Source organism: Acartia tonsa, chromosome 1 (genome assembly GCF_053477335.1).
Source record: "Acartia tonsa isolate MP-2025a chromosome 1, ASM5347733v1, whole genome shotgun sequence".
Classification (NCBI taxonomy): Eukaryota; Metazoa; Arthropoda; class Copepoda; order Calanoida; family Acartiidae; genus Acartia; species Acartia tonsa.
Window position 1 is genome coordinate 46,725,096 of NC_137260.1, and position 25,295 is coordinate 46,750,390.

General features: G+C 32.3%; 2 protein-coding genes across 3 annotated transcripts in view; both read left to right on the forward strand.

The window, feature by feature from the left end:
• LOC145322040 (uncharacterized) overlaps window positions 1-13,475 on the forward strand; it is a 29,288-nt gene extending 15,813 nt beyond the window's left edge. For both annotated transcript variants that reach the window (XM_080163798.1, XM_080163808.1), the window contains exons 15-20: window positions 82-126; window positions 567-619; window positions 2,550-2,633; window positions 2,968-3,023; window positions 10,958-11,025; window positions 12,330-13,475. In XM_080163798.1, the coding sequence (XP_080019924.1) occupies window positions 82-126; window positions 567-619; window positions 2,550-2,633; window positions 2,968-3,023; window positions 10,958-11,025; window positions 12,330-12,392 (369 nt within the window). In that variant the 3' untranslated portion in view covers window positions 12,393-13,475. The remainder of the gene's footprint in view (window positions 1-81; window positions 127-566; window positions 620-2,549; window positions 2,634-2,967; window positions 3,024-10,957; window positions 11,026-12,329) is intronic.
• Window positions 13,476-15,662: 2,187 nt separating this feature from the next.
• LOC145327780 (EF-hand domain-containing protein 1-like) overlaps window positions 15,663-25,295 on the forward strand; it is a 49,273-nt gene continuing 39,640 nt past the window's right edge. Inside the window, exons 1-9 of the mRNA XM_080171340.1 lie at window positions 15,663-15,750; window positions 16,185-16,210; window positions 16,633-16,734; window positions 17,232-17,274; window positions 17,868-17,937; window positions 18,526-18,623; window positions 18,995-19,049; window positions 20,229-20,293; window positions 21,030-21,160. Coding sequence (XP_080027466.1) covers window positions 15,666-15,750; window positions 16,185-16,210; window positions 16,633-16,734; window positions 17,232-17,274; window positions 17,868-17,937; window positions 18,526-18,623; window positions 18,995-19,049; window positions 20,229-20,293; window positions 21,030-21,160 — 675 coding nt within the window. The 5' untranslated portion in view covers window positions 15,663-15,665. The remainder of the gene's footprint in view (window positions 15,751-16,184; window positions 16,211-16,632; window positions 16,735-17,231; window positions 17,275-17,867; window positions 17,938-18,525; window positions 18,624-18,994; window positions 19,050-20,228; window positions 20,294-21,029; window positions 21,161-25,295) is intronic.

Consider the following 25,295-nt stretch of genomic DNA (forward strand, 5'->3'; position numbering starts at 1 on the left):
ATAAAAATGCATTAATCACAAAATAAAAACTTTAATTGTTTGATTTAATATTTAAATATTATTTGTTTTATAATTATTTAGAAATACCAAAGCTTAAAGAACTACAAAGCCACTTCAGGACATAAGGTAACAATCATTTTATTTTACTTTATTATTATTGTCAAAAGATGTTTAAATAAAAAGGGACAATACAAATATGAAAATTTTCTAATTATTTAAACTTTATTTCTTTACAACTATTTAGTAAGGGTCTTCATTATATGGCTTCGAAAATGAACAATATCCGCTGGATTAGAACCGGTTCTAAACCATCCTGAAACATCATGTATAGCATTGTATTACAGACAATTTTCTACAAATATCCAGTTTTGTTAGCACGGGCCTTGGACCCCTCAATGCTAAAAAACCTTATAATTTTTAATTTAAATATCCTCGTAAAGCTGTCTATAATGCGATACGATAAATAACTATTATGTCATTTGTTTTATCTTTAAAGTGATCTAAGAGAAGTTTTCATCTTATTTAAATTTCTTACAAATGTAAATAAAACTATGATGTTGTTTTAGGCAAACCATTCGAAGAAACCCAATGGAGAATATTTTCTATGTGAACATCCAAGGTAAAAAGCAGGGCTCGGCAGCCGCGTGTCAGCTGTGAAAAAGCCTCAAATTTTTAACCATTTAGATGCTTTGAAATTCTTTTGATTACCATATTTAGGTGAGGTTTAGATTTGCAGCGGATTTATAAAATTAAAAAGGTTGATTTCCCTAAGGCTTACAGGCGGCTGACGCTCAGCTGCCCATCCCTGATAAAAAACATAATTTTTCGCATTCTTTTACTAGGGGATGCAAAACTGAGTTTTTAATGGATAATATAGTTGACGTTACACGATGACAATATTGGTTGAAATATTTGGACACTTCTGGTTGAAACCAAATAATTTAGATAAAATAAAAGTAACAAAAGTGTTAAGCAAGCAAAGCATAAAATAACGTTATTATAAAACTTTGGGTACAAACCAAAACCATGGTATAATTTACAGTGTAATGTGTTTTCCCTGATTTGATATGCGCAAATATGTACATTTTAGGTTATCTTATTAGAATGCAGACAACCGCACCAAAATAAATGTTGAATCTTTCTTTGATCTTGATTTTTTCTTACTTTTTGAACCCTATTGTAAAAATGAATTTTCACCAGAATTTCAACTTTTTTAGCATTCATTTTCTGTCTTAACTTATAATTTTTTTCTTTGGAAGAATATTGGTTTGTATTTAGTTAATTTTTATGATTTGTCCTTTTAAAACCATTTGGTCTAATGGGTCTTTTTAAATACAAATTAGGCCTAATGGGCTAAAAGTTTAAAGATACAGCTTGATATGTCAATCAATGATTGCAAAGAGTGAAGAGCCCAAGAATGTATACAAGTTTATAAAGTACAAGGGCATACTATCACTAAATTACTGCTTGGTTACAAAAATCTTTTTTTTTTGTGGAAAGTTCTCTTTCTCAAAATGATATATGTTTTTTTAGTATGAATAACTACCAATTTAAATCCAGCAAAAATGGGTCGGAAGCAATACTGGAGATGTATTTGAATTTTTCCTTTGAGAGTCTAGGATATTGGGAATAAGAAATAGTTTTTTCTTCTATCAAATTATTCCTGTAACCCTGATCTATGTCAAGTCAATGAAATAACTCAGACTTAGATAGTCAATCTACCACTTTACAGGGAAGAGATAGGATATTACACTATTTTAACACGTTCTCTTATTCGTTGGCAATCATTAAAACCTGATTAGGTAGTTCAAACTACAGTGTATGTTCAAACTTAGCCAACAGTTCCTTATCCTTATAATAAAGTAACAGGATGTCTTTTTGTCTGCTTGTGTGTACCAAAGATTCTCGCTAACCGCTGAACCGATCGGGCTCTACTTAACAGGGTAGCTTTTCATAGGTCCCGGAAAGGTTTATAAATATTTTGGGGATGGGTGCTACCACCCTCCCAAGAAAAATCGCCCATAGAAAAAAATTACCCCCCTACCGAAAATAAATTATAATTTTTTTTAAAAACTAAAATTAAAAATGGGGGGGGGGGAGGGGGCCCGGCAGTCCCCCCCAAAAAAATCCTCCCCCGAATTTAAAAAAAAATCTAAAACAAATTCGACTCTCCTCTCCAAAAGGCCTCTAGGGGCGTAGCCGCTAGTTCTTCATAAGGTACAATATTAAGTGTTTCGTCGGACAGACCAGGGAGGAATGCCAATTGGCTGTTTATTACACTAGTCCCAAAAGTTGTATAGTAACGTTTTCTTTTTTATTGGCTTAACAACTTTGGGAACTTTTATTGAGTTTTGATTAGTTGGTTTATTTAGTCAAGTGTCAAAGTTTCAACCAGTAATTGTAATCTACAGAAGGAGAAAATTTGTATATATCATTGGAGATTTACATCAATTTATCAGCCATTGTCTTATTTTTTTAGATCCCTGAGAACAGCCACGCAGCAAGCCTCTTTTGTAGAGAAGCTGCGCTAATAAAAAATCCTAATTTAGATTTGGTGAGATTGTGTGTGTCTATGCCAAGAAACAAATCAAAGCAAATGAAGAAATATTTGTAGACTATGGATACATTGAGAAGTAAGTTAAATGTTTTATTTGAATTTATCTGCTATAGTTTTGACTTTTCTTATCCTATGGAACAAGAAGGATTTATAAGACGTTATTATAAGCGTTAAATAAAAGTGGCAATGACTGACATGCGGCCGGCATAACGTACATAAGTACTTATGTCAGATTATGACACAAATCTTTAAATAAAAAAAATACTATCTCAATTAACGTTTTGGTAATTTTTAATATGTATAGAATACTTTACAAATTGTAACCGTTATGTTAGAAATCCTTGATTTTTATTTACTTTCATTCGGAAATTCAAAGATTATTTCTATACTTATTAATTTTTTTCGTCTAGATATTTGAAGACTCAAAGTGCAATCGAGGGAATGCTAAAGTTCGCTAAACACGTTGGTAAGAGATTTTTAAAACAAGGATGACAACATCCATAAAAGCAAAGCTCTGAAACGGTAGAACAAACGAACGTTAACTCTTGTAGAGTGTCAAATTTTAATAAGCAAGACATTAACTTGTAAGTCGAAACAATATTTAAATTCCTTTGTTGTAAAATAGCGTAAATACAGTATACAATAAAATGACATACTTACATTTTAAGATTTTATTATATAGATGCCTCGGTTATAATATTCTAAAAAATCAGATGAATAGGTTAATTCGACATACAAAAAGTTGTTGTCATGAAAGTTAAAAAATAGCATTTTTTAAACGGTAACGATTAAAGGGTTGCTTCCTAATTCGTACCTGATTGTTATAGGAATCACCATGCAAAGTTTGAAATCGACAGGATCATTCTATCATGTCTAAAGTAACGGATGGACGGACCGAATCTAATAATAGAAAGCTTCGCTTTCAAAAATATGTAACAAGAATGGTTAGATTCAATTGTTGGCATATCAATAAAATTGAGCTAAACATTTCTTTGTCATTTTTTATTTTTTTTTGTGTTAGTGTATGTTCTATATTACTTTCTATGTTTACTAGATGTTTCCTATCTTGGGACACCTTAAAGAGGGATGGGTCAACCGACCACTTTAAATGAAAAAATCTTTTTAAGGAGCATCACAAAGTAGGGGGGGGGGGGATTTATTTTTAGGACTAATTTATCTTGGGTGTGTTGAGCTACCCTCTCCTAGAATAAATGAAACCTATCTTATTAGTAATAATACGCCCAATGTGCCTTACTGACTAACAAACCAACACACAGGACTTTTAGAGAAGTTATGATGATGATAAAACATGTCTGACCTATTATTTATCTTTTATTCATAAATGTTTCACGTCACGGACCTAGCTTTAGAAACGTGATTTTAACTTTGTGTCCACTTTTCCAATTAGATAGAAAATATGCTTGACGTTTTGCGTGTCTCCTCAGAGTGCCTTATTGAGCACAGAAACCCCCACAACTTTACTTTGAAAGAGGGAGGGTTTTTGTTGTTTATGTTACTGTAGGGCAGATTAGGTTAGGTTATATTGGGTGGTGGGTTGCCCCACATGTGTATTTTAGGGAAAAACTACCCAATCTTATATTGACATTTTTATATTTAAGATGGGGAGGGAGTTTAATTCTCGATAGGCACTTTACGGAAAAGCACAGTTCCATAGTTAAAAGTACACAATTAAAGTATGACTTCCAGACATAGAAGTCCAAGTGGGAGGGGGGGGGGGTAATGGGATTACCCCCCCACATTTAAAATTTACCCCCAACCATTTAGGAAGGGGTATTTACCCCCCCAAACAATTTTGGGGGGGTAAATACCCCCCCCCAAAATAAAAAATCTCTAATAAAAAAATTTTTGCGCGCGAAATATTTAATAAAATTTAAATTACCCCCCCCCAAAAAAAAATTTTACCCCGGGGGTAAATTAAATTTGCCCCTGCCAACAGATTTCAGGGGGGGTAAAACATTTTAAGGGGGGGGGGGGGGTAATTCGTATTTGTGGGGGGGGGGGGGTAAAATGGCGCGCGAAGCAATTTTACCCCCCCCCAAATAAGAATTACCCCCCCCTTAAAATGTTTTACCCCCCCCCCCACAAAAAAAAGCTTGGACGTCTATGCTTGCAGATACAATAACCTTTGAATATCAGCTCTATAGTTTTTCTAGAATGAATTTAAGACAGTTTAAGGCTATTTTACTGAAACATTTTCCTTCCCAATTTAGAACAAAGCACTTATAGGCAAGGGTCGAGGTCATTAGTTATAACATAGGATATTTTAATATGTAAGTTGAAGATACGGTTAAAAAACGTACAGCGTTATTTATACAAACAAAATCTTATTATTTAACCCATTTAACCCAAATCTCTTACGATGATTTAAACAGTAAAACTTATATAATGCTATAAAATTACATTTTACTTTGTAGCACACATATTGTACAATTTACTTATAACTTTATTGGTCTATCTGTTCGTGTGGTAGACCGTCACTTTTTGCATATTATTCTCACTATTTCATGAAATACAAAAACTAAGATCAAATATATTTTATATTTAATTAGTTCCCAAATTATGAATATAAACAAAAACATTCTTGTTTGATTACTATACACAGGTCTCCTTAGCAAAACCTTAGATTTAAAAAAATCTCGAAAGAAACGGACAACAGGGCCTTCAAATAGGGTACAGTGGTGGTCAGAATCCGTTGGAGATTAAATCTTAGCTGCTCCTTCTTGCCAGATATTGCAATTTGAAGTTTTGTGGTAAAAATACTAAAAATTACAAGAATTCCAAGGAGATATGCATAAGAAAACACCTTAATTCATCAAATAAAATGGGTGAGTTTAACATTTGAGGAGTTTATATGTCTCTGCATATGTAAACTACACAGCTTTAAAGAAATTATTTAATGAAAAAGGTACATTGTTCTGTTTACTACTTTAAGCTAGAGGCTGTTACCCTGGAACCAGTAAAGAAAACCTCAGTTCTAGTTTACATATTGCTAAAGTTAATATTTAAAATACTCTCAACCCCTCCCCCACCCTTCAACCCCCTCTTGCAACCCATAAATTTTAGGGGGGAGGTCAAAGTAATAGTATTATGTTTTACTCAAAACTACTTGAAGTATTGAAAGAAAACATTATATGTAAGATTCTTAGGCCCAAAGTTTCTGGAAATATAAGCTTTAGTACTTAAACTTTAGTAGCCATCAAAATATCTTGCAAATATTGCTGCAACCAACCCACTCCCTCCTTCTTAGACCACAAATTATTAGGAGGGGGGCAGTGGATATGGAAAATATTCTTGTGTTACTTTGAAATCACTGAATTATGTTAAGCAAACTTTGGATTTAATCTTTTTTGGGATATTAGTTACTTTTACAAATATTGCTGGATTCCCCCCTCCCCCTCCTCCATCTGTTGGAAGTAGTGGCTAGTGGCATAGGTTTTTTTTTTTTTTTTTTTTTTTTTTTTAAATGATATATTTCAACTTTAGGAAAAGATATCATACATATTAAAATAAAAATCATGAACATTCTACATATACATAAAATTACTGTGTAATCATAAACTATTTAATACAACACAAAATATTAAATAGCTAAATAGTTATATTAATGAGTTGTTATACAGGTTAATAATTAATGACATACACATGTCACTTAAGAGAGGGTTTATACCTTCTTATATTTATAAACATAAATAGATAAGATAGTCACAGTGGACAAAACTGTGGACACAATGTTATAATATAGTTAAAAACATGATAGCACATATAATGCAAATAGTTAGAACAGGTGAATAATATAAACACAACAATAATGATAAAACATCAATAATATTCAACTGTTAGGAGTGTTATGTAGATTGATAATATTTTGATTCACAGATAAATTTTATACTTTGTAGTCTGATACAGTTTCTACTCAATATTTTGATAGAATACACTAAATTGAAATATGGGTTGAAGATATTTAAACCATTGCTTTGCTATTGTTTCTATTTACAGTTTGTACAATGCTGTTTTCATCTGTCATACTATTTTGGCGGAAAATTTAAATTGAAGATGCCAGAAACGATAACATGTCGTCTGCAGCCCGACGCAATACATCCAATAAAGGATGCCTTTTACTCATTTTAATAACTGGTAGAAACCAACAGCCTGAGTAATAGCCAGAGGATAAAAAGTGAGCAGCAACAAACAAATCTGTATCCTCAGCATGATTTGTTTAGTTCCGAGATATTCCCATTGTGCATGTGTGGTGTATAAAACAGCGGTGGTCAACTAGGTCATCTTACATCTTGGGGATGAGGGGAATGATGGGGTTAATGGACCGGATCGGGTCAAATAACAAGCGCACATTATAAATTGACTGGTTTTTTCTTGCAGAAGTAAAAAGGTGGCTTCACTGTTTTTGTTGAAAAAGGCAGATTTATGTTTGATGGTACATGTTAACAACACATGAATTAGTATGGGTACCCATACAATTTTCAACCCATGTTTTCAAAGAGCTGACTGTAAGGGTAAGATTGAAAAAATTCAATCTACACTGGACTGAATATGAAGACGTCTGCTCGCCTCCAATGTCTGTTTGCTACTGCTAGTGGCATAGGTAAATCATATTGTATATTATTAGAAACCTCTGGAGATATTCAGGGTATACTTAATTTTATAAATATCTATTTCAACTACAACCCTCCCAATCTAGTACAATTATTTTGCTATGTAATCTCCTCCAGCCTATTGGACTAATAAAATAATTATTGTCAACCCATTGCTCCTTCCCCAAACATTGAATAGGTAATACATATGAAGCAATTTGAAATCTAAAAGTTTTATTTTAATGTTTGCTCCTTATTGCTATAGTAGTTTCTGAGTAAAACACAGGTGGTGAGGTTGTTTGGAGGGTAGCTGGAGAGGGAGGGGGAGGGCAAGCAATATTTAATTTTTTATTTATGGGGGTGGAGGAAATTGAGCAGCAATATAATTTTTCTGGATGGGGTTGGTTGAGGTTGAGGAAAGGTCAGCAATATTTGTTCAATTATGAAGTAATTATGGACCTTCTAAAGTTTAAATCCAAAAGCACTCTATATCTTGAGTAATCTACAAGTAAATCACAAGGGTATTGCTATACTCCCTTCTATTAATTATTTCGAGGGAGGGGGGGGGGGAGAGATTGTAAAGCAATAGGGAGGGAAAGGGGGCTTGGAAGGAGAATTCAGCAAAATTTGTTAAAATTACTTTTGACGAAACAAACCATATTTGCTTTGCTGCTACAATTCTAGTGGTTTCTTAGTAACACACCATAGTAGTAACCTTTCAACTGCAACCCAACCATTCTCTCTTTACAAAATGTTATGTTTTTGATTTATGAGGGGAGGGGAAGAGGTCAGCAATATATATAAAAGTGCTTTGGGTCCCACAACAATACAAATCCAAAAGCTTTATATGTATCTCTGATATTTTCTTAAAACACATTGGAATGATCTTCTGCCACCCCCCCCCCCCCCCCCCCCATTATGTCAGGACGAGGGGGAGGGGGAGAGAAGGTGGTCAACATAATTTCTACAAAATTTTGGCCTAAAAACCTTACATAAAAAATTTTCCCACTATACTTCAATTAGTTTTTGAGAAACACATAATAGTATTACTATGCTCCCCCCCTCCCTCCAAAGTTGGTAGGTTGTGAGAGTATGGGGGGGGGGGAGCAGAATTACTAAAAGTAACTTGGGCCATATGTAAACTTAAACTTAAGTTTTTTCCAGGGTAACAGCTTTTAGGATAAAGTTGTAAATTGGGCAAACCTCTTTAAGCTTATAGTACCTTATTTATTACTCTTATTAAAGTTAAAAACATCATTTAAAGTAGTAAAAATTGTTCTAAATGGGGATGAAGTGTGTAGTTTACAAATGAAGAGATATCTAAACTCCTCAAATGTTAAACTCGCCCTTTTTATTTGATGAATTAAGGTGTTCACTTATGCATATATCTTTGGAATTCTTGTAATTATAGGCATTTTTACCACAAAACTTCAAATTGCAATATCTGGCAAGAAGGAGCAGCTAAGATTTAATCTCCAACGGATTCTGACCACCACTGTACCCTATTTGAAGGCCCTGTTGTCCGTTTCTTTCGAGATTTTTTTAAATCTAAGGTTTTGCTAAGGAGACCTGTGCAACCTCAACCAACCCCATCCAGAAAAATTATATTGCTGCTCAATTTCCTCCACCCCCATAAAAAAATATTAAAATATTGCTTGCACTCCCCCTCCCTCTCCAGCTACCCTCCATACAACCTCACCACCTGTGTTTTACTCAGAAACCACTATAGCAATAAGGAGCAAACATTGGAATAAAACTTTTAGATTTCAAATTGCTTTATATGTATTACCTGGATGACAGTAGTTCAAAATCTCGGATTTTTTAAAACTTGTTTTGTTCCCCCCCCTTATTTTTGTGCATTAACTGGTGTTTATACAAATGCGCCAATTTCAAATCCCCTACCTAAATTTTTTTTATAATATTTTTTATTAAAACTCAAATTAAAAAGTAGAAAGGCGGTTGACTTATCCCCCTCCCACTTTAATAATACCTAAAGGCTTCTAGGGGGCGTTGCCCCTCGTCCAACTTAAAATAAAAGCTATATCTTGCATTATTTTTTTCAATTAGGTGTTTGAACACGAATTGCATATAGTAAAAATATTTTTTTTTTTTAATTGTTATCCTAATAAGATAAAAGTTATACTTGAAAATTGTTTTAATAGTTATCATTATATTTAGCATTTAAAAAAAAACACCAAAATTGACCAAAATATGCGTATATATTTTGTACTCACTTGCGTCATTTATATTTCAGATTTTATTTACCCGTCATCATATTACCTATTCAATGTTTGGAGAAGGAGCAATGGGTTGACAATAATTCTTTTATTAGTCCAATAGGCTGGAGGAGATTACATAGCAAAATAATTGTACTAGATAGGGAGGGTTGTAGTTGAAATAGATATTTATCAAATTAAATATAGCCTACATAAGTCAAAATATTAACCCTGAATATCTCCAGAGGTTTCTAATAATATACAATGGCCACTAGCCACTACTTCCAACAGATGGAGGAAGGGGGGGGGGGGGAATATAGCAATATTTGTAAAAGTAACTAATATCCCAAAAAACTTAAATCCAAAGTTTGCTTAATATAATTCAGTGATTTCAAAGTAACACAAGAATATTTTCTATATCCACTGCCCCCCTCCTAATAATTTGTGGTCTAAGAAGGAGGGAGTGGGTTGGTTGCAGCAATATTTGCAAGATATTTGATGCCTACTAAAGTTTAAGTACTAAATCTTATATATATCTTTAGTGCTATCTAAAGAACTCTTCTGCCTCTTCACCCCCTTCCAATTAGATTTCATTAGGGGTGGGGGGGGGGGGAGGTGTAGTCATTAATATTTCCAGAAATGTTGGGACTAAGAATCTTACATATAATGTTTTCTTTCAATACTTCCAATTAGTTTTGAGTAAAACATAATACTATTACTTTGCCCTCCCCCCTAAAATTTATGGGTTGCAAGAGGGGGTTGAAGGGGGGGGGGGGGGTTGAGAGTATTTCAAATATTAACTTTAGCTACATGTAAAGTAGAACTGAGGTTTTCTATACTGGTTCCAGGGTAACAGCCTCTAGCTTAAAGTTGTAAACAGAACAATGTACCTTTTTCATTAAATAATTTCTTTAAAGAAACAAAATTTTCTAAATGGGGAGGGACTGTGTAGTTTACATATAAACTCCTCAAATGTTAAACTCATCCTTTTTATTTGATGAATTAAGGTGTTTACTTATGCATATATCCTTGGAATTCTTGTAATTTTAGGCATTTTTACCACAAAACTTCAAATTACAATATCTGGCAAGAAGGAGCAGCTAAGATTTAATCTCCAGTGGATTCTGACCACCACTGTACCCTATTTGAAGGCCCTGTTGTCCGTTTCTTTCGAGATTTTTTTTAATCTAAGGTTTTGCTAAGGAGACCTGTGTATATTTAAATTAAATAAGTTTGATTCAAGTGGTCTTATTTCGTTTCACAACTTAATATTTATAAAACATAATATAAGGTAAATAGAAATAACGTAAAAAAGTATTTTTCTCGTATTCATTCGAATCCGGTGGATAGGATCCGGTTCTCATCCATACGAAAAAACTATGTCTAGCATCGTATTATATTCAGTTTTCTACGAATATAGAAATGTACAATCATAAGTTTAAAACCAGTTTTTTAGCCGGTGCCTTCGGCATGTCGGGGCTAAAAAACTAGTTTTAATCTTATAATTGTACATTCTATATCCGCGGAAAGCAGTTTATAATACGATGAAAGAAATAACTATTCTTGTTTCCTAGGAGGATTTGAAGAAAATGAAACATTTAAACAAGAAATGAAGCGAACCCTGGGATTTTTCAGAGAAAAGGTATTTATGTTTTTTTTTTAATGGAAATTTTTAGAATAAGGCTATGTAAGTGAAAATAAATAAAAAACTTCCAGAGACCATTGACTTTTTTGTTAACTTTCCTAAAGGGATAGTTCTACGAAGTGTATTTAAAGAGTTAAGGTACTTAGAGTAGTGCACTTTTATATGTCTTAGTAGAATATATTAGGCATTGGATAGATATGATTATATGTTAAAGAATTTTTAACATTGACCAGACAAAACTTTTTTTTATTTAACAATATCTAAAAGAGTTAAAGTGATTTGCCACATAAATTACATGAGAATGGTCTATTTTTTTCCAAATATGTATAGCCAAAACACCAATATGAGAGAATCTTTTTCCACATATTTCACAAGAGTTATAAAAAAATTGAACAGGGGTTCCCCTTAGGACAAGTTACTTAAAAAACATAAAAAATAACGTCCGATTCATTACAGGACAGGTTTTCTATAGATTCTTTTTAAAAAAATAAAGAAAACCGTCCGGTTTACTTACAATATACACATTATCTCACGCGGAAATACCAACTAACCATACTACATATAATATATATATATATATATAGACCATTCTCATGTAACTTATGTTGCAAATCACTAACTTTTTTAGATATTGTCAAATAAAAAAAGTTCGGTCAGGTCAATATTAAAATTCTTTATCACAATCATATCTATCCAATGCCTAATATATTCTACTAAGACATATAAAAAGATCACTATTCTAAGTACTATACTAAATATTTTTTTGGTCATTCTTTGTTGTTATGTATATTTTGTTGTATAAAAAGTTTGAAGTTCTATTAACTAGTAAATGCTATCTAAAGTTGTATTTATGACAATAAAGTTTTTGCCATATATAACATGTAACGAAGTTGAAAATAAAAATGAAAAACTCATTTTTTAAGGAAAATTCCTGGTCAAATCTTTTAATTTTAATCAATAACTTTATATTATGCACTAATACGTTATTTAAAATAGAAAAAACTTACAGTTCACTATTTTTTTTTAAAATGCACTTCGTGAAACTATCCCTTTTCGGTGAATCGGTTTGATTGTGATTAATTAAAAAAATTCTAAATGCTATGGTGGTACTTTAACTCCTGTTACTCCCCTACAAATGAATGGAGTGTCGTTCCACCCCCTCCCCAAAAGATTTCTGTACACGCTCCTGATAGGTAGTCAAAAAATTACAAATTAATTAATTCTTTTAAGTGCTTAACTAGAAATAATTAAGTAAATTTCAACTCATTAATTTTTTTGATAGATTTTTTTTCTATTTATAGATTGAAGATATTAAACCTTACCTGGCAGCTGCTAAAATGGCGAAGAACTTTTTGAAGTCATAGAAAGTTGCTTACTGTTCTTTTTGCTTAAAGAAATTTTTGATATTTTTGTCTTTCTAATTTTATGGAATATATATATTAATTATATTTACAAACATTCAAATTCTAAACATAAACATTCTTTTTATTAATTTTTAGTCTTTGTCAATATTTTATGATTTTATTCTTGAATTAGGGATCTATTTTGAAGAAAATTAGAATCTTGTGCAGTTCACGGTTAAAAGTACTTGTTATCTCTGCACAGGCAGTGAAAATCATTATATGCAACATAAAAAGGCCTATAAAGAATCTAAAAAATAAACAAGATTCAATGATGCACAGAAAGAGCTTGACAAAAAAACTCGCAGAATAAGTCTTTTTCGCGCATAAATGTGTGCTACGAGATAACTGTGCATTCATTGTTGAGTATTGGCTATTCCAGATTGTTTGTATGCCTTTTTTTTGTCAGTTACAATGATGTGCAAACATATTACACCATTTTCGGAAATAATCTTTAACAGCACCGTTTTACCGTGAACTGCACAAGATCCGAAAAAAAGATTGTAAATATTTTGATATTTATATTTTAAATTCCTTCAGAATTTCAAATTGTGCATAAAATTGCACTTAGTTGCTTTATTTAATTTAGTGCCAATACGATGAACCTTAGCTTGCAATTAATTTGCATAAGGTTTAATCAATGCTAATTACCAATGCAAATGGTGTAATTATACTTATCAACAAATCAATCAATCAATTACACTATAATTTGTAATGTATTAAACATAAATTTGTAATATATTAAACATATTATACCTATTTTGATTAATTAAGATTTCTTTGTTACTATGTTATTTAATATATTTTATCTACAGTTTGTTGCTATTTAAAGGAACAAAAGTATTGCTTTATTTAACCCCCTTATCATAGACAGAAATTAATCATCAATATCTTATTCTCTTGATTGGTTTGGGGCATTTTTTAACAGAAAAGAATATTTAGCATTTTTTCAATAAATTATTCCTTGTATATGATAACTTTAAATGAATCCAGTTCCCAAACGGCTGGCAACACAGTCTTTGTACACACATCATTTTAATCAGAATTTAGATAGCCTGATATCTAGTTGCCGAAAGTGTACGCAGTTTCCTGAGTGTTTCCTCATCCTAGCTCAATATTTACTACTAGCTACAAATCTTCAAACTTCCCTTAAAAAAATCAAAATTTGAATGTGTAAACGATTTATACAATATACATTATAAATTTGAATTTTTTAAATTTTGATTTTTTTTTTTTGAAGTTTGAAGCTTTTTTAGCTAGTAGTAAATATTGAGCTAGGATGAGGAAACACTCAGGAAACTGCGTACACTTTCGGCAACTAGATATCAGGCTATCAGAATTTATCTATAAGAAACAAGAAATCAGGAATAAGGTATAATCAACAAGCAAAATAAATCTAAAATAATATTTTGGGGGCAAATGGAGAGGTCGTCAATTTTACGATGTGTTGCCCCCCAACGACAGCTGAAAAACACGTATATGTTTCGTGATTTTCTTCCGAATTAATTTCGTTATTGGTATGAGCTGACAAGAAATAGTTAAGAACTTAAAATTTAAAGGAATTACACAGCAAACAAAAACGCGCGAAAAGCATGTTATTTGTAAGCTTTCAAAGATTTCTATAATGTAATTTTCATTAATATTTAGTAGACAAAGGTCGAAGATAATATTTCATGATAATCCTGTATTATCATATTGTTCATTTGATGATCTGATATAAGTTATAAGTTATCCATATAGATTTACTATTGTATTATTTGACACGTGCAATATATGTATTTATATTACTTTCTCTATATTTACCTTGTGTTATTTTATTTTGTAATAAATTGTTAATGCTTTTATATAAATGTTCCTTTCGGTAAATAGTTGGAATTGGGACATCATCTAAATTTTGAAGGATTTTTGTCAAGATTTTTAGAGATGCATTGATTATAGTATCAAATAAGATATAAGGTATGACCAACAATCTAAATAAATCTAAATTAATATTTGGGGGGCAAATGGAGAGGTCGTCAATTTTACGATGTGTTGCCCCCCAACGACAGCTGAAAAACACGCATAGGTTTCGTGATTTTTTTCCCGAATTAATTTCGTCATTGGTATAAGCTGGTATCAAATTAATTTTTTTTCAAACGAAAATCTATCTATTCTATTTGATAAAGCAGTTATATTTTTTGTCTGTAGCTTAAGAGTTCAGTTTCTACTAAAACTGATTGAGTTCTTCTTTTTAAGAAGGTACCGGGTTTGTTCTAGGTTATTTTAAATTTAGATGGAAGTAGTAAGGTCGTTTTAGGTTATTTTTATGATCTTCCCTACCACTTCAAATATATTTTTCTGACATACACCGTCTTACCCTAAATACTAGGGGCGAAGCAACAATAGAAGTCATTAAAATAGTTCAAAATAAAATAAAAATAAAAATTAAAATTAATTAGTAAAACCATTTTAGTTCATTGAATTCAAATGAACTACGAAATTATGTTTGTATCTATCCATCTACACAATTGAAAGCTATCTTCAATAATTCCAAAGAAATATCCCTTGACTTGGCATAATAAGACCCTTTCTAAAGATATTTCATATCGACTAAACTTGTAATATACTTCAAGTTGGGAATATATATTGAATTATTACGTACATGTTGATTATATAATAACAGTCTTACTTTCTATACCAAAGTGGAATATTTAGCTGTATAGTGATTCCCTTACATTAAACATTTGTTTAATATTGAATATCAATAAATAAATTTATCATTTTTTGAAAGGTTAAAGTTATTTTATATTAGACAAGAGAACTTAAACTATTGTAGAGTAGAATATAATTCAGAAGAACCAAAATCATAATCATCCGAAAATTAGGAAACATTAAGTGTACGTACTTAAAACGTAGGCCTTAATTAATGGTATGCTACGCTTCTCATTTTTTCTAATCATCCTATAAATCGCCATTTAAAACAGTCGTAAGCTCATGAGCGGACGAAATGTCTCAAATTGTCTCATTTATTATCATCCTTTTACATAAAGTACTAAGGTATTTTTTGTCTGTAGTTAATTAATGATCTCGGAAATGGCAGGTAGGAATGTATAGGTTTTTATATGTCTTTGTATGGCTATTTTCCTAATGTATCAGTCCTTCCCTAGAGGCAAGGTATATTAAGAAGTAAATATCTATTTTTGCTAATTTGGTAAACAACCTATTTTAACTAAAAGTGTCATCGCCTTTAGAGTAAAAATGCCATTTGCCGAGGTAAATCCTCCAGATATCCCAATCCTGCCTGGTCCGGGATATAAATACCTTAATTCATGTCCACCTGCTGGTAAGGTTTATCAGTAGCAAAGCCACGCTATAATTCACCTTGTCGATTCTTTCGTTTATCTGTTGGCTGAGAAATGTGATTTTCTTGGTTTCTATTAAAGATACAGAACTGAATTTTTTTGTGAAGATTACAGATAACTATGTACACCAGATCTAACCATTGTTTTGTCCGTATGTCTGTCAGCTCTCATGATTTATTCATTTATGCATGGGAAGTATTACAAGTATTTACATGAATACTTCAATAGATAAATGGTTGAATTATTGTGTGAAGATTCAAATGACTGTTGTTAAACTTCCACTTTTATGCTATACATGATTTTTTAAGAACCGGTTCTAATCCTGTTGATATTAATCGGGTTTAAAGCCATACAGGAAAATAACTTTACTTTCATGAGAAAGATTTTTTCATAATTTGAAATTAAACTATTTTAGGCAAGCTACAGTTTCATAAAAGTCAGGTACATATTTTTCTTTCATTAATTAATGAATAAATTATACATATTTCTTTCATTAGAAATATAATTTACTTTATTTGGAAAATTTTATAGTTAGCCTTATTCATCTCGTGTCAGAGTCATTTATATACAGTGTTTTTTTAATGGAACAAAAGTATGCTTAATTTATCCCCCTTACCATTTACAAAAAATAATAATTTATGTCCTATTTTCTTGATTGGATCGGAAAAACAAGTTTTTGAGTCATGATTTGTTGAAGTCTGCTAAATATTTTTTTCTAATACAAAACTCCTCAAATAATGAAGAAAATAATTTATTAATTAGTAATTCCTGTCTATGGTAAGTGGGTTAAATAAATAAAGCAATACTTTTGTTCTATTACAAAAAAAAACACACTGTTTTAATGAATTAATTAAAATCATTAGACACTTGGTTGGAAGAATGGTTTGCGTGTAAACCGCCAGACTTGCGGAATTGGCGGAGATATTCCGGTCAGGGAACAACTCCCGCATTCTCCTAACAGTCAGGTACTCTTGCAATTTGCAACATTTTCCAACCTTTTTTACACTTTTCATTGCCTATAAATGGCTTAAAATGGTATAATATTTTTATTTTTATAAAATATACCTTATTAATATTTTAATGATATGCATATTTTGCTTTAATACGTTTAAAACATTTGATGGTTTAATTAAAAAAATAAACTAATACATGTCAGACACAAATAACCAAAACTTCCCTAAAAATTGTGGATCGATCAATCCATTTGATTACAAGAACAAACTGGCTGGACAGACAGACATCTTGTTGTTCACTATACAGGATTTCTATTTTTGCATTTGTGACGTAAAATTGGGCACTTTTGAAAAACAATATTTATTTCTTCTAATGCAAGCTTAAAAATAAGCACAGAATTTACTAATCTTAAAGAATATTCATTTGAATTATACGAATTTGATCTTGAATCAATGCTGACGCTAAATAACTCCTTAACAAAGAATAAAAATATTTCTTTTTATTTTAGTTGATGTATACTTATGAGTATCCAGAAACAAGAGATATTTCAGGTTTTAATGAATTTTATTTTTAATAATTAAGTTTCATTACTTTTTGTTTTATTAGAGTTAGTATTTGTTATGAAACTGTACAAAATTCTTGCCTCTTCGTTGCTAGCCTCTGGTGGCTACGCTATTCTAAGGTCCTTCAAAGTCTAAGCATTATTAGATATTTTTGTTTAGTCCAAAAAAGGCCAAGTTTTTCTTAATACAGGCATATTTTTGAATGCTATTTTTCCCTAAGAAAGGACCAATTGAATACTGAGTCTAAATTCCTTAGATAAAGGACTTGATCCTCAGAAGGTAACCTATTAGCAGCGCGGCTTTGCAAGCCACCAAATAAGCATCTGCTGCCAAACCGCAACCTACGCAAACCTCAATCATCAGCCTCAGCAGCTTTCAGCCGCTGACAACCCCACTGTGAGCCTAAGCAACTTTAAGCTTCTACCAGCCTCAGCAACCACCAGCCATAGCCATCTGATTTTAATTCAGCAACCCTCAGCCGCAGCTGTGCGGCTGCCGACCGCTGCCTAGAATCTATGTTTACATAACTTTAAATTAAAAGAAAAAATAGTTTGACATAATAAAAAGAAAACTAATTTCAGGTTTGACTAAATGTGCCCCTCCAGAACCATTTGTGCCACGATTCTGCAAGCTTGATAAAAAAGTTCTTAGGTCAGCATAGTTTTTCTTATAATCCTATCACATACAGTTCTAAGGTTTTTGTCGAAAGTTTTCGAGGGTGGTTTTAAGCTATTTTCCTTACCTCTATCGCCCTTTTCTAGAAGCGAGAAAAGAATCCACAAGTTGTCCATAAGTTATTCATCAAATAAGACTAACATACCTTCAAAAACTCGCGATCGTGATCGCCGGGGAGGTGATAGGTTCGAATCTCGTGCCAATACCGCGTCATAACTAAAGACGCTAAAAATGGTTCCTACTGCTTCTATGTCTGGTGCACAACATAAATAGTAAGAGTAGGGGGAATGTCTTGGCTCATAAACAGGCGCAACTCACTACCATGCACAGTTAGGACTTCTCAGACAAAGGACATGCAATAAAAGGGTTGGTTGACTGATGGATGTTGCTTAACCTAATATCCTTGGGTGTTACAGTATCGTATCCCATTACACGTGGATGATGCTTTGGATTTTCTAGATGATCACTTAATCGAATGAGCATCTCGTCCTTACGATTTAATGGTAATGGTAACATACCTTCAAAATTAAAGAGAAGCTTCGCGTTTAATAAATGTAATTTTAGATTCTTTGGTTATTTTACTGAGGCGGTGAGTGGTGAGCCTAGAAACAGATATGTACATCTTTTATATCATCTGGAGGATGATACCATTAGTTTGCTAGGTAATATTAATTCTTGCATGAAAGTAACAGGAAGTCTGCCTGTCTGTATGGCGTAGCCAAGGATCTTGCTAACCGATATACTGATATTGTTCTCCTTTTCATTGAAGCTTCTTACAAGTTCAGGGATGGATTATAAATATTTTGGGAATGGTTCCTCCACCTTCTCAAAAGAAATCTCCCTTTCAGCTATTCTACAGTATGGATACACTACAAATAGCGGGGCTAACGGTTAAGAGGCTGAGTTTAGACATATTAGGCCAGTTATAGTTAATACAAAGTCTCGGTCGCTCGGTTTATTACTTTTAGTTCATTAGACTTGTTTTACTTAAAAATATCTGAAGCTATAGTAGGTAAACTTTATATTATTTCAGAGCCTCGGAGTCATAACTCTGGACTAGATCAAGGAATCTTGGTTAGACGTCACAGGTCAATATTCTTATAGTAGTCTTTTTGGTCATAAAAGCTTAAAATTTATCAATCATCGTTACAATATTTTTTGTCGAAGACCAATTATAAACAGTCCATATTTCTATCGTATTATATAAAGTAGTAAGGGTTTTTGTATAAAGCATAAGATTTCATTAACTACTCAACTGATTGGGTTCTTTCTTTAAAGTAAGCTTCATTTAAGTCCTCTGAGAGTTTTAGGCTATTTAACTAAAAATATTTTTCTAATCTCTTTTTGTCTCTTCGAATACAGAGCCCCTAGATGCTTCGGGCGTGCTCTCTAGTTGAGTTTATATTGTAATGTTGGACAATAAGGCATTCATCTCAATTTAAAATTGGACCACAAACAAACGCATTTTTCAAATAGCTATTTAAGGTTAGGTTAAAAAGGGGATAAGAGAATCCTGCAGGTGTAGGGGATAGTTAAGGTGAAAGACATGGGGAATGTGGTTTATGTGGTCCACTCGTCATTTCAAGGGATATTACCAATAATGCTATGTGAAAATTTTCCATTGTGAATGTAATTAAAAACCACTCTTATTAGATAATTCAATATAATCTCAATACTACCAGCTAGCGGATGCTGCTCTAGCTTCTATGAAAGGGAGGGTATTAAAACAGACCTTAATCTGATGACTTCTCCAAGATACTCTAATATAGAAAACTCAATCGGTTCAGTTGTACAGTAGAACAAACATTAATTCTATGAATCTTTATACGAAAGAATAATCTAGTTTTAGTAGTGAAGCTACTCCGTTAAAATGATTTGTTTATGATCTTTCCATTATCTCAATCTCTTGTTATTCCTTCTCCATGTTTATCAATGTACCCAAAGGGATAAGACAACGGCTGATAAATTGATGTACATACCAAATATACATACAAATGCTGGTTGTACTTTGGACACTCAACTTAATGAACAAATCAATCGAATAAGAAAATGTTATTATAAAACTTTGGGGACTATTGTAATAAACAGCCCAATGTCCACTCCCTCCCTGAATAGATACAGGTCCCATCACTTTAAGATCATTATCATACTATAATTTACAATGTAGTCCTGGCCTTTAATAAATTCAGAGATGGAATATTCTATAACATCTTATAATCCATTTAAATGTGTAAATAATAAATCATTTATCCTAATTACATGTGTAGAGTAAAGAGAGGAGGTACTATGGGTCCTCAGGATGACTTCTGGCACTGGACTCAGCTAAATAATGGTAAGGAACTATGTATTTACATGTATAGAGTAAAGAGAGGAGGTACCATTGGTCCTCAGGATGAGTTCTGGCACTGGACTCAGCTAAATAATGGTAAGGCACTATGTATTTACATGTATAGAGTAAAGAGAGTAGGTACCATAGGTCCACAGGATGACTTCTGGCACTGGACTCAGCTAAATAATGGTAAGGAACTATGTATTTACATGTATAGAGTAAAGAGAGGAGGTACCATGGGTCCACAGGATGACTTCTGGCACTGGACTCAGCTAAATAATGGTAAGGAACTATGTATTTACATGTGTAGAGTAAAGAGAGGAGGTACCATAGGTCCACAGGATGACTTCTGGCACTGGACTAAATAATGGTAAGGAATTACATCAATTTTGGAGATAATTGTTACCAGGAACATTTTACCGTGCACTAGATCTGATTATTCTGGTTCAAAAGTTGGAACACACATTATACATAAGTAATACTAAACTCCACAACAATTTTTGCTCGTTATATCCCATTTTATAGACAATGACCCTGCAGAGAGGAGCTCTCAACGCGTCCTCATTGGGTTTTCCCTCATTATACCCTAATTTTTTTGGCAATTTTTTATGTTGAAGGTGGGTAATAAATGAAAATAACAGCAATACCGACTGACTAACACAAAAACTTTTAGAGTAGATTTGTTACAAAAAATTAAACAAGTAGTGAAATTTTTTAATTACGTTCCAATTCTTTATAGGTGTAGTGGTAGATTTATATGGAAGGAAGGTGAAGCTTGCCAGCTGTGACGACTTCACCAGAGAATACCTGGCCAGTGAGGGAATAGAACTGAATCCATCAGAGCCTCCACCTGTTGAGAATATTCCTCAGGTAGGATATCAATAGGTTTTCAAATTATTTACATAGAATAAGGATAACAACATTTATGAGTGGTATAGCACAATTTTTTATATAAGAATATTGACAAGGAGATTTATAGAGAATTTGATAAATCAAGAATAGATTTATTCTCACATGAATATTTTTAATATTTATATTTTGTATGATGACTGACAGACTGAAGGTCAAAGATAATTACATACTTGAAGCTAAGAACAACAGGAAATTTATTTTTGATACTATTATCCAAAAAAAAGACCAAAGATATGGGAAAATATGAAAAAAATACTAAAAGCTTCCTGTCCTCTCATCTTTGACCTAAGAAATCATTTGAAACATATAAAAGTAGCTAAAACCAATTTAAAAGCCATGGCTGTTTTGTAATTAATTATGCTAAAATTGACATAGTTTTGAAACTAGCCTAAGTTTTGATTTTATTTATAGATTGAAAAAACCCACTTTCCAAAAAAAAATTATTTACATTTTTTGTAAAATCACAGTAACTGCTGATCAAATTGGGCTCTACCCTTCTGGTAATATACCTACTGGTCCTCTGGTGGCTTTAGGCTATTTTTTTGGGGGGGTGGGACACCCAAACCCCCAAAAAATATAAAAATACCCACTTCCAAAATTTAAAATTTTTAAAATTTTTGTAAACAGAAACCAGTAATTGGGGTGGGGGAACCCCACTGCAACATGGGGCAAAGCCCCGATGAATCCCCCCCCAAAAAAATTTTAAATATTTGTTTTACAAATTTTAATATTTGTGTATGCGAACAACCAGGGGCGTCCAAGCTTTTTATTTTGGGGGGGGTAAAATTTTTTTAAGGGGGGGGTAAAATGGCGCGCGAAGCGCGCCGCAAATTTTTTTTACCCCCCCCAAAATTTTTACCCCGGGGGTAAAATTTGCTTGGGGGGGGTAATTACCCCCCCTGAAATCTGTTGGCAGGGGTAAAATTTGTTTACCCCCCCCAAAATTTACCCCCGGGGTAAAATTTTTGGGGGGGTAATTTAAATTTTATAAAAAATTTAGTATTAAAAATGCGCGCGAAGCGCGCAAAAATTTTTTTTGTTAAAGATTTTCTATTTTGGGGGGAGTATTTACCCCCCCAAAATGGTTTGGGGGGGGTATTGTTCACAAAATCGTTTGGGGGTGCCAAATGGCCCATTACCCCCCCCCTTGGACGCCTATGCGAACAACCTAGGTTTAATTTTTACAATTTGAAATTTTTGTGTATACGACAAACAACCTGGGTTTAATTTTTACGAATTGAAATTTTTGTGCATACAGCGCACAACCTGGGTTTAATTTTACCACAGAGTAATTAAACAAAGAATAACTTTTTTGAATATTTCTATTTAGGAGGGTTGACTTCCCATTACTTCATAGGGCGAAGCCCCTAGAGGCTAGGGGCGAAGCCGCTGGTGTAGTTATATAATTACAAAAAATCTGGCAATATAATAAAGTTCAGTCGATAATATGTCAGTCATAATCATGATTATTCAGTGTTATACAGCTGATGCATAAAATGCCAATAAATTGATTTGAAAAATAACTTTAAAAATTAGACTAGCCTAGAAATTAGGAAACCCTAACTTCTAGGCTAGCCTAACAGATTCTATTGTATTTTTCCTATTATTTCAATAATGACCACTGTACTAAATGCCACAAAACCATAACATTTGTTTGTCTGCAGAATAGTACATAGTTCTAACAGGGTTATAGATATGTTCTTTTTAACTATAAGCAGTTTCCATCTAATTAGTATAGTAGAACACAAACCCTCACCATTATTTTGAACAAAATTAAATCATGGAGGATGGGGTAGCTTTTCGTTTTTTTACCCCAAGTTGATTTAGATTGGGAACCAAAATTTGCCCCCCTTTTTGAAATATATAGTTTTTAAAATAAGGGGGTGGGATTCTATGGTCGTTAGTCACTGTGAGGGAAAGCACTAGGTTATGAATAAATGGCGCCATAATGGCTAGCAAAGAGGCCACTAGAAACATATCATTAAATATGTACATAAAGAAATACTGTAAATACTGTATAAACAAAAAATAGATGACCTAGTTTTTAAAAAGAATTTGTTATTATATTAATAAACAAATATTTTTGAATGATCTAATAATCTAGTGATTTTGTCTGTCTTGTTTATTTCAACAAGCTACGTGAATTTGCATTGTTAAGAAGAATATTTTACTTGTTAGCAGCGTAACCTATTTTGAAACTAGAGTTTAGAGTAAGTTATAAATTTTTTTTCTTCTCAGCATTTGAAGTAGATAGGTCTTACTCTAATTTATATTCAATATTTACAGGTTAGGTATACTTGACAATTCAATAATATTGGCAGCCAGAATTTGGCTACTTGTCTTGATATAATTGTCCTTGTTTTTATGAAATATCTAAATAACAAATGTCATGAAAATATTTTTATGAGAAATATTCTAGAAATGTAAACTTTTGCTTTGTTATTAAAGTGTGTTACTTTTTTATATGTTTCATCATTATTTTGCCACAACTTAGTCAAAAATGCTTACAAAACATAGCTTTTTCGACCTAAAGTACTCAAATACTTCCTTTACAAGCCCCATCAATCAGTTTTGAGATATCTCCATATTTCAATGAAAATTGACAAAAAAGGCAAATTTGGGTGTTACCTTTTTATATGCTCAGATACCATAAAATCAATAAAAAAATACTTATTTATACTTTTCTCTCATTTTTAAAGTTTGCTTCTGTTAAAGTAAATATTCTTGAAGGGATTCATGCATTGGTTTATACAGAAACATAATATTGGGTGGAAATAAATTGTATCCAAAAGTATTCTTTTTGGTAAATAAGAAATTTATCCTCCATCGCCCTAGAGGACAGCTGCTGACCTCTAGTGTTCATGGTTTTGTCAAATACATGTTAAAGAAAAAAATTAGCCTAAAAAGTACATAAAAAAGTATCTTAATGTGTTAGAAAATTAAATTGTTTAACTTCAAATTTGGGGATGCTGACCTTAAAGATGCTCTTACTGGTGGTGATGGTGACCAGGAAGGCATTGAAGTACATGAGCATTATGGCAACACAACTATTGATCTATGTTTTGATTTTTATATTCCTAGCAGCCTCCAAACAAGAGAAATCCCTAAATGATTTTTTTATTCTCAAATTCATAAGGTAAATACTGTGATTTTGAAAAGTTCTTGTTATATTTTTATATTGGAGGCTGCTAGAAATTTAAAAATCAGAACATAGATCAATAGTTGTGTTGCCATAATGCTCATGTACTTCAATGCCTTCCGGGTCACCATCACCACCAGTAAGAGCATCTTTAAGGTCAGCATCCCCAAATTTGAAGTAAAACAATTCAATTTTCTAACACATTAAGATACTTTTTTATGTACCTTTTTGGCTATTTTTATTCTTTAACATGTACTTGACAAAACCATGAACACTAGAGGTCAACAGCTGTCCTCTAGGGCAATGGGGGTTGAATTTCTTATTTTCCAAAAAAAATTCTTTTGAAGATCATTTATTTCCACCAAATATTATGTTTCTGTAAAATCAATGCATAAATCCCTTCAAAAATATTTACTTTAACAGAATCAAACTTTAAAAATGAGAGAAAAGTGAAAATAAGTATTATGGTATCTGAGCATATAAAAAAGTAACACCCAAATTTGCCTTTTTTGTAAATTTTCCTTGAAATATGGAGATATCTCAAAACTGATTGATGGGGCTTGTAAAGGAACTATTTGAGCATCTTAGGTCGAAAAAAGTCTATTTTGTAAGCATTTTTGACTGAGTTGTGGCCAAATATTGATGAAACATATAAAAAAGTAACACACTTTAAATGTAGTATCATATTTTCATTTTAATTAAGTGAAACATTTTTGTTGATTTTTTCCCCTCCAATACAATTATTATAGTACAGATTTACGTAATGTAGGACAGGGAGAGAGGGGACATCACACTGTTTATCACAATAATCTTCGAACTTTTATTATAACGTTTTAAATTCGTTGGAGACTTCAATTAATTTTGATTGGTTGGCTCTTTAAGTGTCTAAACGTTTCAACCACTAATTATAAGCTACAGAAGAGGTAAATCTGTGTATCATCATTGGGGATGTAC